Genomic DNA, 17,342 nt, shown 5'->3' on the forward strand with positions numbered 1-17,342 from the left:
GCACATTTCGTATTGGAAACAGGTGTGGATTTCTGTACCACTTTTAGGCATCTTCCCCTTCTCTCTCGCAAACCTTCCCTCACTTTGTCCCACTTTCCCTTTCTCCCCTCCTCTGCATTACCCCTCTCTTTCCCGCCTTCCCCCAGAGACGAGCAATAACTTTGAAAACGGCAACAGGAGCTCCTGCTAACCTTCAACAGCGTATACGAACCTACTGTCCACTCACACACTGTTTCCTGGTCATTGTGCTCGGATTGCACACTCTGGTGATATTTTTCTATTTGGCCATAAAAGGCAGCATCACTCCTAGTCTTTTCAGCAGAGGGACGATGTTCCTCGAGGTCTCAGATCGACGGAGACTCGAATCTACTTCAGAGAATTCTGACTAATCCGTTGTCAAAATTAAGCCAGTGTTACCCTGGCTACCGGGAAAGAGACACGGACAGGTGAAGTGACCATTAGTAATCATCAGATCACCAGCATTTATGCTGTTTGAATGTTTCTACATTCTTCTCGCTCTGTTTCATGCTAAATAATTCCTATCCCATTGACAAGTCACAATGAGCTCTGAAGCCCAAGTCCATCCAAGGCTTGAACACAGCTGGAATTTGAGAAGAGCTCTCCTACCATCGTTCTTACACTTCTGGGACAGTCTTATTGAGAGACGGTGTGCGGGGGGAGAGAGGGTGTGTGGGCGGGGAGAGAGAGTGGGGGGGTAAGAGAGAGAGTTGGGGGGAAGAGGGAGAGTGGGGGTGTGGGAAGAGAGAGAGAGAGAGGGAATCAGGCTGTACTCACAATAATGGTACCAATGTTCATTTGTTTCATGGCTTTTTTGAGAACTTCCCCTGGACAAAACGAGCCACCCACAACTCCTGTCAAAGGAGGAGAAATAAAACCTGAGTCTCCACACAGCAAGGCCATCTCTTACCTGGCCTCCTCCCTCTTCTCCCAGCCAACAACAACTTGCATTTATAAAATACATTTCACACGGGTTAGGGACTCAGATCGCTTGACAGTGACGGAGTCTGACAACGAGCCAAGCATAATCAGAAAGGAAGATCTTTAGGCAGGATTTGAAGGTGAGGAGGGAGGGGGCAAGGCCGAGGGACTGAGTTGGAGAGATCCAGAGTTTTGGGACATAGTGGCTGAATCCATGGCCACCGATGGTGGAACAACAACAACAACAAAATTACATTTATAGAGCGCCTTTCATGTCAGGAGGACGTCCCAAAGCGCTGAACAGTCAGGTGTCAGGGCCCGAGCATGGGGGAGGGGTGGTGTAGGGGTGAGGGAAGGCAGAGAGGTGGGAGGATGACCAAAGGCACGGTCGAAGAGAAAGGTCTTGAGACCGGCCCTGAAGGAGGCAAGGGAGGAAGCGATGCGAAGGGACCGTGGGATGGAGTTCCAGTGTGGGGCCAGAGAGGCTGAAAGCCCGACCACCGATGGTTGGGCGGGTTGGGCGAAAGACATGGAGCAGGCCGGAGCCCGATAAACGGAGGGAGCGGGCAGGCTCGTAGGGAGAGACAGCAGGTCAGAGAGGTTGGAGGGGGCAAGGCCATGGATGGCCTTAAAGGTGAGGATGAGGATCTTGAACTCGATCATCTGGGGTAACAGAGGGCATGAGGGACAAATAGGATGCTTGAGCCAACCAAGCGGAGCAGAGGAAGCGGGTGATGGAGTGGGGGTTAAGCAGGTCAGATTGGTAGAGAGGTGCGAGGGTAAGAAGAAATTTGAAAAGGATTGAGAGCATCTTGAAGTTGATCCATTCAGTGACTGGGAGCCAGTGGAGCTTGGCAAGGACTGGTGTTCCCCCTCTAAAGTATTGATCTGGGTTTACTTTTTATCAATCCCTCTTCATTTCAAGTCATCTTCTCTCAAGACTGAAGAGCCCCAGCTTGTTTAATTATTGCTCACAACCCATTCCTCTAAGATGGAGGGCAATGGTGTCTTCCCAATGGGGTTGCCATCTGTGCAAGGATCAGCCTTTGATGGGTGGAATAAGGGGGTTTCATCCTCATTCCTCTGCACTGCCTCTGGGCCTTATGTCACAGTGACCAGAATTCTATGCAGTGCTTGAACGTCGAAGGAGGAAGGAGACTGCAGTGATGAGTTCTGAGCCAGAGATGACTGGCTGGCATTTCACACATCTCTGCCATCTTACAATTGAATATGTTTATCAATTACAAATGTTCGTCACGTGAAACTCCAATATACTCTTATTTATTATTTCAAGGGCAATGAGCTCAAGAGGCTGAGAGAAGGTTCTTCCCACAGGTGGGCACAATCAAAGGAAACCCAGTAAAGAATCTTCAGTCCCATCAATGAGAAGAGAGTTACAGTCTCCCATGGCCACAGATCACAAAATCATCAGCACTTGTGGTGGGGATGTTGACCTCCTGGTCAATAGTGCCACACAGTGGTGGATTCAGTACATTGGAAGAGCAGGAGTCAGCCGAGAAACCGCCACAAGGTTTTTCAAGGCAAAATGTCAAGTCTTGAACTCAATTCCTGACAAGCACAAGCTCACAGTGCATAGCCATACCAAGGACACAAGCTGGCGGGTTCCCAACACTCCCAGGTCAAGTACAGCACGGGGAGAAATGGAGTGAAGCTCCCTTTGTCCCCACGTTGTGCTTAATCTCAGTCTACTATCCCCCAGGATTATATTTCCATTTCTCACAACTTTGTACCCTCAAAAGATTGCAAACTTGGTGCCAAATTAAGGGCAGCCAATGGCCAGAACAGAACAGACTTTGGTCAGAGATGGCCAGATGTGAAAGTTCATCGTGAGAAAAACCTAAAAAAGCAAAAACTGATTTGCTCAAAGAACACAGCAATCTTACCTGCTTGCAATGAAGAGAGGTCATAGGTGGAGAAGTCTTTTTGGCTCAGTATGTCTATGTACATCATAGGAGTCCCATAGATAACGGTGCACCTGAGATAACAGCCACAGGACAAGGCTTTTAGGATTTTCTCATAACCTTTCTGCATTCCTCCATCCCCCACCCCACCCCACCCCAACATCACAAGTCAATTGCCTTCTGCCTCCACTCTCCATCACAAGTCAATTGTTTTCAGGTCAGGTGAGCAACAGGTAAATAAATTGGTCTCTGTATCAACCTCTTACCTAAGAATGGCCTCAAATCTACAGCTTCCTACAGTCAGTCAGAGGTTCCTCAGAAAACAACACTGAGCTTAAACCAGATATATAGGGAGGAGTTTACTCCTCCCCCGATTAGGTCAGAGCAGGCATCTGGTCTCCAAGCAAGTGGTCCCAAAGAATAAAGAAATACTACAGCATAAGAGAATCCTACAGCACTGAAGGAGGCCTTTCGGCCCATCGTGCCTGTACCAGCTCTTTGAAAGAGCTATCCAACTGGTCCCACACCCCCTCTCTTACCCGACAGCCTTGCAAATTTTTTTTCCTTTTCAAGCACATATCCAATTCGCTTTTGAAAGCTACCATCGAATCTGCTTCCACCACCCTTCCAGGGAGTGCGTTCCAAATCATAACAACTCGCTGGGTAAAAAAAACTCTTCTCGTCTCCACTCTGGAGGAAATGCTTTGAAGATTGTATTACAACAAACAAAACAAAATTGCATTTATTTAGCGCCTTTCACAACCTCAGTACAAATATAGAAATGCAATTTATTGTATTGTTGTTGAGAGCAGTATATTATGAGCCTTGACTCTTGACCCTTAGTAAAATGAAGGCTAACTGCTTGGTGCTCGGTTTATGAAAGAATGTGACCAACATCAACTGCGTCAATGTCAAACCTTTCTTCCTGGATCGCTTGGAGGACTGCCCTGGCCTCGAAGCTCGGAGAACTATACACGACGGTACAGTTGAACAAGGTCATCACCAAAGAAGATGCCACACAGCCGAAGCAGTGATAGAGGGGAAGACCCACACAGATCCGAGTGTCCTGGGCAAAAACAGAAAGAAGAAAAAGTAGTGATTGAGGGGTACAGAGATAGAGCATCACATAATAATAATAATAATAATAATTCTTGCATTTGATATAGCACCTTATCACGTCTTTGAGGCATATCAAAGGCTCTTCACAGGATATACTAAAGTGAATTTCCTGTATATTTTGTGGGTGAAACGTGGCAGCCAATTGCCCACAGCAGCTTCCCACAAACCGTCGTCGATTGAGTAACCAGATTATTGCCCCCAGAAAAGTGACCGATCAATCAACTGATTACCTGGTTCCTCGCTGCTGCTAGGTAAACAGAGGCGCGTGAAGTAAGGAAACTTGCCAAAGGTTTCATCCTGCCTGGGAATCCAACCTGGGGCCTTTCGCTTGCGAGGCGAGCACTCTAATCACTAAGCTACAAGACTCCACTTGCATGTATCACGGGTATAAAAACGTCCCAACTGTTTATCTACTATCTTGTCTGACAGTTGTCTAGCCTGTTTGTCACTGCCCTTCTAATCTTAAAAGTTCCTTTTCCAGTTGTGTGTCTTTATCCTTGACGTCCCCAGCCTCCACTTTATTCAATGTTTGTATTAAATCTATTAATGTTGTGGTCACTGTTTACCAGATAATTATCCCTGCAATAAAACAAAGTGGAGCACAGTGTTTTCTAATATAAGAGGTAAGTTTTATAGCACCTTATCACGTCTTTGAGACATATCAAAGGCTCTTCACAGGATATACTAAAGTGAATTTACTGTATATTTTGTTTGAATAAGTTTGAACAGAAAATAATTTAACTCAACTTTCTTTCCCCTTTGGTTGGGCAGGCAATGTGAGAGCAGATTCATCGACCAACTAAGCTTTCTTGTTGTACTCTTTTTTATGTTGTGATAACCAGTGAGTGGAACCTGTTAATCAGTGGCAGGAAAGGAACATGTCAACACCAGGAACTCACCCTCCAGTGGTAGCCCATCCTGTAGCCTGTAAATCGCCCATTATTCACAATATTGTGGTGGGTAAGAGTAGCTCCTTTGGGATTTCCTGTTGTGCCCTGAAGGAAAAGAGATAATAATAATAATAATAATAATAATAATAATAATCCTTGCATTTGATATAGCGCTTTTCACGTCGGGAGGACGTCCCAAAGCGCTTCACAGAACACACTGTAAAGTGAATTGACTGTATATTTGTGGGCGAACGCGGCAGCCAATTGCGCACAGCAATGTCCCACAAATAGTCGTAGATTGAAAATGACCAATTTATTATTGTTTTTGGTTTTGGAGGGATTATTATTAGGCTCTATGTGGAGTAAGGAAACTTGCCCAAGGTTTCGCCCTCTGCCTGGAATTGAACTCAGGTCTCTCACTTGCAAAGCGAGTGCTCTAACCACTGAGCTACAAGACTCCACTTGAATGTGAATCAAGTTTTGCCCTTTGGTATTATAATAATAATAATCCTTGCATTTGATATAGCGTCCTATCACTTTGTCGAATCTGGATGCAGCAGAGTCCCACAACCAGATAGACTTGTTTGTTTTCTGTGAAACTTGTCGGTCCAGATATTTCATAACACACAGGCTGAACAGTGAGTAGATACCAAGTGCCCAAATAGCTGGAGTGAGAGATCTTTTGTACTGGAAAGCACACTACTGATCCATTTCATTTTTCAGCATTTACAGAAAAACAGTACAAACAACACACACACACACTCGAAGACATTGGTTGGTGCTAGCCTCCATAGCTGTGCCGTGTTGGTACTGTAGTTAGTCAGTGGCTGGGACTTTGGGTTGCTGCGCCCTGGGACGTCTTTACGACCTAAAGGGCGCTGTGCAAGTGTCATTTGTTTTTGTTGTTGTTGTTTCTGGAAAACGCGTGTGTTCAGAGTGATGAAAGTCACCTACTGAAGTGAACTGGATGTTTATGGGGTCGTCGCAGGAGATTTTCTTCTGCAGGCTGAGTAACTGCTCTCGGTGGCTGGCTGAGGCCGCCTGGAACACTTCCTCAAAGCTGTACGAGCCTGGAGGCTTGCTGCCAATCACAATGACGGACCTGAGATCTGGAAGACTGAGAAGAACAGCAATGAGCAGCACCTAGACATGAAGAGAGTTCACAACTCTCCTGCCCTGCCATTGAGACCCTCCACCCCACCCCACCATGGTTGCCTTTTAAAACCAATGACACCAAGAATGACCTATAAAATGTAATTCAGCATCAACCCTCAATCACACACTCACCATTTGCTCTTCAAGTCCCCGGGAATTGCCTGTTCTAACTCCGGGCAGATCCGCTTAAGGATGTCATAGTACAACTGGGATTTAAACTTTGTCGGGAAGATCAGAGCCTTACAGCCAACCTGTGGAGAGAAGCAAAATGGTACTTTTCACTATCTCATCTCTGTCCCCTTTAAGCGTTGAGACCGGGAGACCGTTTAGAAGCTTCCCGTTGGACAACAGCTGCATTCCTCTTATCAGTAATGCTTGACACCAATACTTAGATGTTTTTCTTCTATGTAACCAGTGCAAACCCCCAGTTGTGGAGATTAAATGTGTGAGTCTGTGCAGGGGGCACAGTGTCCCCTGGTCAATCATTGCGAACATAGCTTACCTTCTTCAGAACAAACTCCAACTCACGATGCTGGTAGGCAGGATTAACGGTGACCTAAAGAAAGTACAGAGTTAAGCAGCTGTCAACTTATTCCTGAATACAACTCCCAATTTATATAAGGCTATGGGATAGCAATGGCCTTTTACGAAAAGATTTAACAACGCGAGGAGCTAGGAGCTAGGAGCACAAGCTTGGTCTGGGAATGGTTGTGAACTCTGCGTGATCCTTCTTGGCCTGGGTTCCTGGGAAACACAGGAATATATCTAGACAAAGAGACTGCTTGCGGAGACTTTACACTTCCAAAAATTGCTTACGCCAATAATGAAATCTCCCACTTACCAATATAATGCCAGCTTGTGCTGTTGCAAACTGCACTAAGACCCACTCGTACATATTGGGCCCCCACATGCCTAGACGGTCTCCTTTCTTCAGTCCGATAGCAAGCAGTCCAGCAGCCAACTGGTCAACCTGGGAAAAGGGCAAGTGACATAGTCAAAACTGAGGGATGGGGTTGGGGGGGGGGGGGTGATCAACAAAGAGGCCATGCATTAGATCATAATTCATATTCCACTGGGATTCGTGCGCAAAACAAAAATAATTTCACATTGTGTCAAAGTGAACAATTTATCCCCTCAATTGGGCTGCAAACAAACCAATATTCCACAAGGGACATATTCTACTACTCCATTACATGACTCATTTCAGCTCCCACTCACTAGCCCAGGACACACTCACACTCAGGCATGATTGAAAGCCCACAAACATGGGCTATGTGTGTGATCTGCACCAATCCTCTCACCTCCTGCTTTAGCTGCCCGAAGGTCTTCCTGACTCCATCCTGCACAAACACGACCGCTTCTTTGTCAGGAACCAGATTAGCAGATTCTTCCAGACACTGACCAACTGTCTTGGAGGTGAACGGAAGGTTGCAGGTTCCGTGGACATAGCTGGTGGTGAGCATAGGCTTGGTCGGAACATTGTCCGGGGAATGAATCGCGCTTAAGAGAAACAGGAAAATATTAGTTCAGGGGATAGCCTCGCATCGACTTAAATCAAATCGACATTCTTCCTGGAAAACACATGGCATATTTCCAGATTGTGCAGGATTGTCCCAAAGGTATTTGTAATAAAGCTCAACTTTTCATCAGCCGGGTGTTTTGACACACACGGAAACCCATCACCACGATCATAATAATAATGATAATCACACATGTAGGCATCCATCACTGTGATCAGTTGGGTGTCTGCACACAGAAACCTATCAACAGCTGCGTGTCTGATGCACAGAGAAACCTAGAATTATGAATTGAACTAAACTGAGAATCCACATAGGTATACCATTTACATGTGGACATTTCCCTGTTTGGAATGGAATGTGACATGCACAGATGTTGTAATTTCACAATAACTAGTCTTCTCATTTCAACAGCAAACGTTTCCTAAATATATCCAAACAAAAAAGAAAGTTCCTCATTTGACTTATTTCAACAGAATCTAAGATTGTGATAACTCTTTACTTAAAGGGACACATCATAGCTTCATGGTAGCAGCTATGAATAAAGTATTGCTTTATAAATGCTTGCAAAGGGCACAATGTGTTATTAGAATGCATCATTCCATTATTAGTCATTAATATTCACAAAGTTAAAGGTTATGCTCATGGATTACTGCTGCTGAAGACTTTACCCCATTAAGTATTCCCACAGTAAACTATCTTGGAAAAGACGACCGTGTTCATACACTGAGCAAGAGATTGGTAGACAAAAAGAAAGAGAAAATGCCAAGGTCCTGAACAAGTGGCTACTTCCATCACTCTTAGAAATAGAATCATAGGAACATGAGAACAGGAGGAGACCATTCAGGCCATAGAGCTTGTTCCGCTATTCTCTAAGATCATTGCTGATCTGTACCTCAACTGCAAATACCTACCGTTGCCCCATATCCCTTGATATCCTGACCTAACAAATATCTATCCACCTCAGTCTTGAAAATTTGAATGGATCCAGGATCCAGCATCCACTGCCTATTAGGGGAGAGAGTTCCAGATATCAACTACCCTTTACTTGAAAAACTACCTCCTGATTTCACTGTAGCCAGTGCCTTGGGAAGTCCTCCCGACGTGAAAGGCGCTATAGAAATGTAATCTTGTCGTTGTTGTTGTATCAAATCCCTTTATCATTTTAAACACTTCAATTAGATCTCCCCTCAATATTCCAAACTCAAGAGAATAGAGACCAAGTTTATGCAACCTGTCCTCCCAGAGTATTTATGATATCTTTATCAATTTTTGTACTCTGACCATTACTTTCACCCTTCTTTGTCTTGTCTTTAGTTTACTGATACTTCAACCTGAACTCTGCCCCGCCCCTGTGCCCTCTTTACTGGTTTAACATTCTTTCTACAGTGCTATTTATTCTTTCCACTAGGACCTTGAACCCAATCCTGTTCGGGTGTAGCCCATCCCAGCAGTACAGCTCATTCCTGTCCCAGTGCTCATGACGTGGAACCCCTCTTTCCCACACCACTCTTTCAACCACTCATTTACTTTTTCTGAGCTGTTTATCCCTATACCAATTTGCACATGGATCAGGTGGAACCCAGAGAAAACCAATCTCAAGGTCCTGTTTTGAATATAGAACCAAGCTGCTGATATTCCCTTCGCAGGATCTCCTCCCTGTTCTTTCTTACTTCATGGTTTTCATGACAGCTGGTTCTTACACCTCCCTTTTCAGCTGCTCCAATCTGGTTTCCTCCCACACACACAGTCGGCCCTGCCGGCCCCTTCCACAGTATACTACCCCTACCCCGGCCCCCATGGTCTGTCTCCATTCAAGTAATCACATGAGCCATTATTCACTGCTTCAAACGCACACAATACATTGCTGTGAGTTGATTTCCAGTCAAACATGTTGCTAATAATAATAATAATAATCCTTGCATTTGATATAGCGCTTTTCACGTCGGGAGGACGTCCCAAAGCGCTTCACAGAACACACTGTAAAGTGAATTGACTGTATATTTGTGGGCGAACCGTGGTCAGGTCTGGGTATTATTCGAATAATGGATTTGGGACAGTCAAGACCTATGTCCAGTCAGAGTACAAACTTTGCTTAAAAGCATTTTGTGACCCACCGTCCTGGAACGGAGTCTGACCCGAGCCACGGGGAGAGGGAGTGGAGAGGTGACCGTAATCACGATCAAAAAGGAAGATCGGGATTTGAAAGTGTGGAGGGTGGGGGCAAGGTGAAGAGATTGAGGGAAAGCGTTCCAGAGCTTCAGTGTATAGTGGCTGAAGGCACGACCACCGATGGTGGAGTGGAGGGGCCGAGGTCAAACAGGAGGCATCTCAGTGCCTGGTCTCAGTGCCTCAGTGATTTCCTGATCCTGGCTTTGCAAATAGGACGGAGGAACCTGTGTGGGCACAATTGGCCTCTGCGTCATACCCACAAAATATGCAGTTAATCCACTTTACAGCATATTCTGTGAAACGCTTTGAGATGTCTTGAAGACGTGATAAGGCGCTATATCAAATGCAAGGATTATTATTAAATTCCTCATAAACTGAGCAACGCTTGTACATCAATACATCAGAAAGCAAGAGGTTCTGGCTGTGTCTTCCCCCCTCCCTCCAGGAAAGCAATGTCACAGTTGGGTTTGGGGGCAAAAATTAGGAAACATGCGTCTGCCATCTCTTCAGTTTGATTGGAAAACGGAAAGTGAGAAAGAATGTCCAAACCAGATAAGAATTCCAAGCACGCGCACAAATTCCCCAAGTACCGAAGTGAATGTCTACTTGAAAGATGATCCAAAGCAACTGTCTTGAGGCAAATGCTTAACTCGCTGCAAACCTATCAGAATGGATTCCAAGTCCTGGATAATATGAATGGGCGTTCACAAATAATTCCTTTCAGCAGCTGTCACCCCAGAGCCTCAGAGATGTTACCATGAAGCTATGATGTGTCCCTTTAGATAAAGAGTTCTCACGAACTGGCGGACATCAGCCTTCAGCTGTGCGGCGGACAGCTTGCAATGTGCCAGCAATCTTTATGTTGTGAAGATTCACGTTCGAAACTGTGTAACGGCCTTAACCCAGGTCCTCACGCAAGAGGCTTTGGCAAATAGAAATGCCCACTGTGAAGCCACCTCTGCCTCCAGAGCAATCAGTGTAGCCCAGAGCCCTCCCTCCCCACCCCCCCCCCCCACCCCCCCGCAGCCGTTAGTATTTACTACAAATTCACCTCCTGGTCTTGGCTTTGCAAATGGGGCCGAAGAACCCGCGTAGGACTTCGCTGCGCTTGACAAGAATCAGAATGAACAGAGAACCTTTCGACCTAATCTCGAATTGTTTGGTTTAATAATTTCCCTAAATGTTTGTGTAGTTTTCTTTTAACTGCTGTGATGTGCATTTTTTTTCTGAACAGATCTGTGAGAGCCCGAGGTAACACAGGTGTTTTATGAAATAAAATGAGCACTTTGGGCATTCGTGCTCTTATTATAACTATATTATAACAGAGTCCTGTAGCTCAGTGGTTAGAGCACTCGCTTTGCAAGCGAGAGACCTGAGTTCAATTCCAGGCAGAGGGCGAAACCTCGGGCAAGTTTCCTTACTCCACACAGAGCCTAATAATAATCCTCCAAAACCAAAAACAATAATAAATTGGTCATTTTCAGTCCACGACTGTTTGTGGGACATTGCTGTGCGCAATTGGCTGCCGCGTTCGCCCACAAATATACAGTCAATTCACTTTACAGTGTGTTCTGTGAAGCGCTTTGGGACGTCCTCCCGACGTGAAAAGCGCTATATCAAATGCAAGGATTATTATTATTACTATTATTATTCATTAAATCCCTTCTACTTTTTTCCCCTTGTATTCTTGCAAGCCGTGGGGTTTTTCTGTTGTTTGTGTTGTCTTACTAACCCGCGGGGTGGGGTGGAGGGAGGGGGTGGCGGGGGGTGGGGGGGGTGCTGACCGCGGTGGTGGTTTTACTTGGTTTGGGCAGATTGTATGACAAACTTTAAACAATTGTAAGTGTAGAGCAAAACGTCTTCCAGGAAGTCATTCCGAGAAGAGAAGCGTTCAGTGAACTGAACATAAACAAAACACAAAATACCGCAGAGGCTGGAAATGTGAACACAAAGACGGAAGTGGCCGGGAAACGCCCGGCAGGTCCGGCCGCACCTGCAGAGAAAGGAAGGTCAATCTGGGGAAGCGCTTCGGGACGTCCTCCCGACGTGAAAAGCGCTATATCAAATGCAAGGATTATTATCATTATTATTATTATTATTATTATTATTATTATTATTATCATCAATCAACGGGTCGGGTCCAGGACCCTCGGTCGGGGCCGAGTGGTTGAGTGTTTGCAGCCACTTCTGGTTTTCTTTTCAGATTTCCGGCATCTGCGGGATTTCTTGTTGTGTTTGGTATTGGGGGGGAGGGGGACATCCCGTAACCGCCCCCAACCCCAACAGCTGGTGGGTAGGGGGGTGGGTAGGGGTGTGGGTAGGGGGGGTGTGGTGGGGGGGTGGGTGGGGGTGGGGTGTTGGGGGGGTGTTGGGGGGGGGGTGTGGGTGGGGGTGTGTGGGTGGGGGGGTGTTGGGGGGGGTGTGGGTGGGGGTGGGGGGTGTGTGGGGTGGGGGTGGGGGTGGGGTGTTGGGGGGGGTGTGGGTGGGGTGGGGGTGTTGGGGGGTGTGGTGGGGTGTGGGGGTGTGGGTGGGGGTGGGTGGGTGTGGGTGGGGGTGGGGGGTGTTGGGGGGGGGTGTGGGGGGGGTGTGGGGGGGGGGGGGGTGGGGGTGGGGGTGTGGGTGGGGGTGTGGGGTGGGGGGTGTTGGGGGTGTGGGTGTGGGTGGGGGGGGTGTGGGTGGGGGGTGTGGGGGTGGGGGTGTGGGGTGGGGGTGTGGGGTGGGGGTGTGGTGGTGGGGGTGGGGGGTGGGGGGGTGTGGGTGGGGGGGTGTGGGTGTGGGTGGGGGTGTGGGGTGTGGGGTGGGGTGGTGTGTGGGTGGGGTGGGGGGTGGGGGTGGGGGGGTGTGTGGGTGTGTGGGGGGGTGTGTGGGGGTGTGGGTGGGGGTGTGGGTGTGTGGGTGGGGGGGTGTGGGTGGGGGGGCATTACCTGCCGAGGGTGAAGGTCCTGCAGTTCGAAGCCCCGACTCTCCAAAGCCAATGCCGACTCGGGACTCGCCACCGATCGCCGCAGATCTGAGAGCAACTTTTCGACCTCAGGCTCCGGAGGAGGAGGAGGAGGACGGCCATGTCACCGGGAGTGTCACCGGGAAATTAAACCGCCACTTCAGTTGTCGGTCCGACGTTTGCCGATCCCATAAACACTGCGCTCCGTCCTCAGAGGTTTCCCAACGCGGTTGGAAATACCGCACATACAGCGCTGCCCCGGAGTGACCGCCCTCCACTGACACCACTCACTCACTCACTCACTCACTCACTCACTCACTCTGCCCCGGAGTGACCGCCCTCCACTGACACCACTCACTCACTCACTCACTCTGCCCCGGAGTGACCGCCCTCCACTGACAGCACTCACTCACTCACTCACTCACTCACTCTGCCCCGGAGTGACCGCCCTCCACTGACAGCACTCACTCACTCACTCTGCCCCGGAGTGACCGCCCTCCACTGACACCACTCACTCACTCACTCACTCACTCTGCCCCGGAGTGACCGCCCTCCACTGACATCACTCACTCACTCACTCACTCTGCCCCGGAGTGACCGCCCTCCACTGACAGCACTCACTCACTCACTCTGCCCCGGAATGACCGCCCTCCACTGACACCACTCCTCACTCACTCACTCACTCTGCCCCGGAGTGACTGCCCTCCACTGACAGCACTCACTCACTCACTAACTCACTCTGCCCCGGAGTGACCGCCCTCCACTGACAGCACTCACTCACTCACTCACTCTGCCCCGGAGTGACTGCCCTCCACTGACAGCACTCACTCACTCACTAACTCACTCTGCCCCGGAGTGACCGCCCTCCACTGACACCACTCACTCACTCACTCACTCACTCTGCCCCGGAGTGACCGCCCTCCACTGACACCACTCACTCACTCACTCACTCACTCTGCCCCGGAGTGACTGCCCTCCACTGACACCACTCACTCACTCACTCACTCACTCTGCCCCGGAGTGACCGCCCTCCACTGACACCACTCACTCACTCACTCACTCACTCACTCACTCACTCACTCAGCCCCGGAGTGACCGCCCTCCACTGACACCACTCACTCACTCACTCACTCACTCACTCTGCCCCGGAGTGACCGCCCTCCACTGACACCACTCACTCACTCACTCACTCTGCCCGGAGTGACTGCCCTCCACTGACACCACTCACTCACTCACTCACTCACTCTGCCCCGGAGTGACCGCCCTCCACTGACAGCACTCACTCACTCACTCACTCAGCCCCGGAGTGACCGCCCTCCACTGACAGCATTCACTCACTCACTCACTCTGCCCCGGAGTGACCGCCCTCCACTGACAGCACTCACTCACTCACTCTGCCCCGGAGTGACTGCCCTCCACTGACAGCACTCGCTCACTCACTCACTCTGCCCCGGAGTGACCGCCCTCCACTGACACCACTCACTCACTCACACTGGGTAAAGGGACTGCTAAACCCTCCCCGATCAGCTGACAGCAACACACACACACACACACACACACACACACACTGGGGTACTGGACCTGTTCAACTCTGTCTTACATCTGATAGCAGACACCCCCCACACACCCACACACACAGACACACCCACACACACCCACACACACAGACACACCCACACACACAGACACACCCACACCCCCCCCACACACACACCCACACATCCACACACACACCCACACATCCACACCCCCACACCCCCCCCCACACACACACATCCACACACACACACACATACACCCACACACCTATACACCCATCTGCACACCCAGCCACACACACACACACCCCCACATACCACACCCACCCACACACCCACATTGGGTTAATGGACCTGTTCAACTCTGTCTTACATCTGACAGCAGACACCCCCCCCCCCCCCCCCCCACCCCACCCCCCGCCCCACCCACACACATTGAATCATCTGATTAAGGAGACAGCTGAACCCTCCCCTCCATCTGTCAGCAGCAAACACCCACCCACCCACACACTGGGGTAATGTACCCGGACAGGGGCTGAACCTCGACCCACGTCCATTTGCTGCCCTGAGCCCTCATGGAGTGTGAGGAGGGCTCAGATTGGAGGACATTTCAAAACCAGGAACGGCTGAGAGCCGAAAGGTCCAGAACTCAGTGAACATTAAACGGACTGTTCACTGGGAATCACGCGGAATGTGTGTGATGTCCTGTGTCTCTGTCTGACACAAAGGCACTCGAACACCCCCAATAATGAGGCCTCCAAATGTCCAGTCAGGTTGGCAGGAGATCTCTGCTTTTTTTTTGGAATATATCAATATAAGGAATTGATAATGGAATATTATTCAGGATTATGTTGTGTGAATATGCATAAAATGTGTGGTTTTATGTTAAATGTTGACGGTCGTGGGATAAGACACATTCGGTTTTCTCTGTTTCTTAAGGAACAACAGGATAGCTTTGGAAAAGGGCAGGAGGTCACCACTTATCAGTGATAACAACAAGCCCACAAAGGGAATGGTCCAAGGTACCGGTCGACACAGAATCTCATCTTAGCAATAAGTCTCTAGATTCTGACAGGGCAAAGCAACCAAAGGCAACCCTCAAGAATAGCGAACTAACGAGCAAGTTGTTTAAACAGGAGGACTTTGGTACCATCCCGGGATACTGACAGTAACGTTCAGGTTAAACTCCTGACAGTAGCATTGAGGTTAAACTCCTGACAATAACGTTCAGGTTAAACTCCTGACAGTAACGTTCAGGTTAAACTCCTGACAGTAATGTTCAGGTTAAACTCCTGACAGTAGCATTGAGGTTAAACTCCTGACAGTAACGTTCAGGTTAAACTCCTGACAGTAATGTTCAGGTTAAACTCCTGACAGTAACGTTCAGGTTAAACTCCTGACAGTAATGTTCAGGTTAAACTCCTGACAGTAACGTTCAGGTTAAACTCGTTCAGCTTAAACTCCTGACAGTAATGTTCAGCTTAAACTCCTGACAGCAACATTCAGGTTAAATTCCTAGCATGGATTAAGAAAAGCAGAACAAGATTAAAACTGAGTTCTGGCAATGGGTGACTAAGTATGAGGGTAAAATATGTGCACAAGTTGGCCAGGATGCTGCAGCTTTAAATAAAAAATGCGCGACCGGCTGAACGTTTGAACAAGGTCTTCAGTACGTGGAACAGCAATTGATAGAGGGAAAACTTTGTCTTGGACGGAAACTTAAACCCCTCCTCAAATATCTTTTGTGGAGAGGGAGTGTAGATCCACAGCATCAGATACAAGAGTTGTATGCGACTCTAAACGATAGGGAAAAAGAGATCAAACAGCTAAAAAGGCATTCTGGTGGACAAATAGAGCAGGATTTGAAAAACGATTTGGCAGATAAAGAAAAGGAGTCTTCTGATCGAAAGGTACAGCTCTATGTGGAAAGGGAGAGAAACGAGGCAGAAATGGCTAGATTAAAGGAAAGAGAGGACAATCATTTGTGTCGGATAACTGAGTTGGGAGCTGTGGTAGGTACCCAACAGGGCAAAGTGAATCTGACTTAGGCCAAGAAAGCAGAATATGCATAACTAGCCCACCCCTAGGTGAGAACAGGTAGAAGTGAGAAGAGCAGGATGACTCAAGAGGGATATAGGCAGTCCAGGAGCAGAGATCAGGGGATCACCATAAGTTTGTGAGTATATCACTAAGCTGCTCGGGCTCAAGAGAGGGAAGATGAAGAATGGCTGTGGTTGAGTCCTTTAAACCGGTAGTATGAGTATTTCTTAACTGCATGTAACCAATGTGTTTTAATATGATATAATCAATTATAATCGTTTGATATAATCATTGTATTCTAGTGTTCCTTAATGGATCATTTACCTGCATGTAACTAATGTGTTTTTAATATAATGCAATCAAGTATAATCATTCTAGTTTGATGTAATCGTTGTATTCTGGTATTGCTTATTAGGTCATTTACTTTTCTTTGTATTGTATGATTGATATTACCTGTTGGGTATCGAAATAAAGAATTCAAAGGTGTGTCATGCCATATGTGTTATTTGTCAAGTCTTTTGATCAAACCCGGGGTTCTTTTTTCCCAACAACATTAAAGATCCGGTGGCACTATTAAAAAAAGAGAAGGGAGTTTCTCTCTCCTGGTGAGGTGATGAATTATCCAGATCCAGTTGCAATATCTCAGAAGGTTCCGTTGTGCAGCAGTTCCTATCAATCCCCAGATACATCTCCCTTCTCTTTTCGAGTTGTACTATAGGATCTTTAATGCCCATCTGAACTGGAGGACGGGGCCTCATTTTAACATCTCATCCACGGAAAGTACCTCCAACAATGCAGTAAAACCCCCAGCACTGCACTGGAGTGTCAGCCTGGACTATTTGAGTTCCATGTCCGAAAGTGGGGCGCTTGAACCTACAACCTTCTGCCTCAGGGGCGAGGGTACTAATTAAGCCAACCTGACACACAATGCCTCCACTACCAATCACTCTCTCATCTGATCAGGATCACCAGAGCAGACGAACCGACGGTTAGTTGCCAGTTCACTGGCCAAGAGCACAGCCAAGCTCAGCAAGGCTTCTTCACAACATGCTCTTAAGCTGGATATTAAAGGGTAAGGACAGCGAGCAAGAGGGTGGGCGAGTGGAGAG

General features: G+C 48.0%; 1 protein-coding gene and 1 long non-coding RNA gene across 2 annotated transcripts in view; both read right to left on the reverse strand.

Moving 5' to 3' along the window:
- The window catches only part of acsf2 (acyl-CoA synthetase family member 2), a 33,194-nt gene extending 20,107 nt beyond the window's left edge, over positions 1–13,087 (reverse strand). Inside the window, exons 1-10 of the mRNA XM_042342326.1 lie at positions 12,639–13,087; positions 7,327–7,525; positions 6,867–6,995; positions 6,528–6,581; positions 6,158–6,276; positions 5,825–5,987; positions 4,880–4,975; positions 3,779–3,927; positions 2,844–2,935; positions 796–872 (exon numbers count right to left, since the gene is read on the reverse strand). Of these exons, the coding sequence (XP_042198260.1) occupies positions 796–872; positions 2,844–2,935; positions 3,779–3,927; positions 4,880–4,975; positions 5,825–5,987; positions 6,158–6,276; positions 6,528–6,581; positions 6,867–6,995; positions 7,327–7,525; positions 12,639–12,778 (1,218 nt within the window). The 5' untranslated portion in view covers positions 12,779–13,087. The remainder of the gene's footprint in view (positions 1–795; positions 873–2,843; positions 2,936–3,778; positions 3,928–4,879; positions 4,976–5,824; positions 5,988–6,157; positions 6,277–6,527; positions 6,582–6,866; positions 6,996–7,326; positions 7,526–12,638) is intronic.
- A 239-nt stretch (positions 13,088–13,326) lies between these two features.
- On the reverse strand, positions 13,327–14,284 carry LOC121850494. Its single transcript, XR_006085614.1, has 3 exons — positions 13,877–14,284; positions 13,827–13,846; positions 13,327–13,665 (listed from the first exon to the last, which is right to left on the reverse strand). It is a non-coding gene; the product is annotated as an uncharacterized LOC121850494 (long non-coding RNA).
- Between the last annotated feature and the right edge of the window lie 3,058 nt (positions 14,285–17,342).

The sequence above is a fragment of the Callorhinchus milii genome, unplaced genomic scaffold (genome assembly GCF_018977255.1).
Source record: "Callorhinchus milii isolate IMCB2004 unplaced genomic scaffold, IMCB_Cmil_1.0 Scaffold20, whole genome shotgun sequence".
NCBI lineage: Eukaryota > Metazoa > Chordata > Chondrichthyes > Chimaeriformes > Callorhinchidae > Callorhinchus > Callorhinchus milii.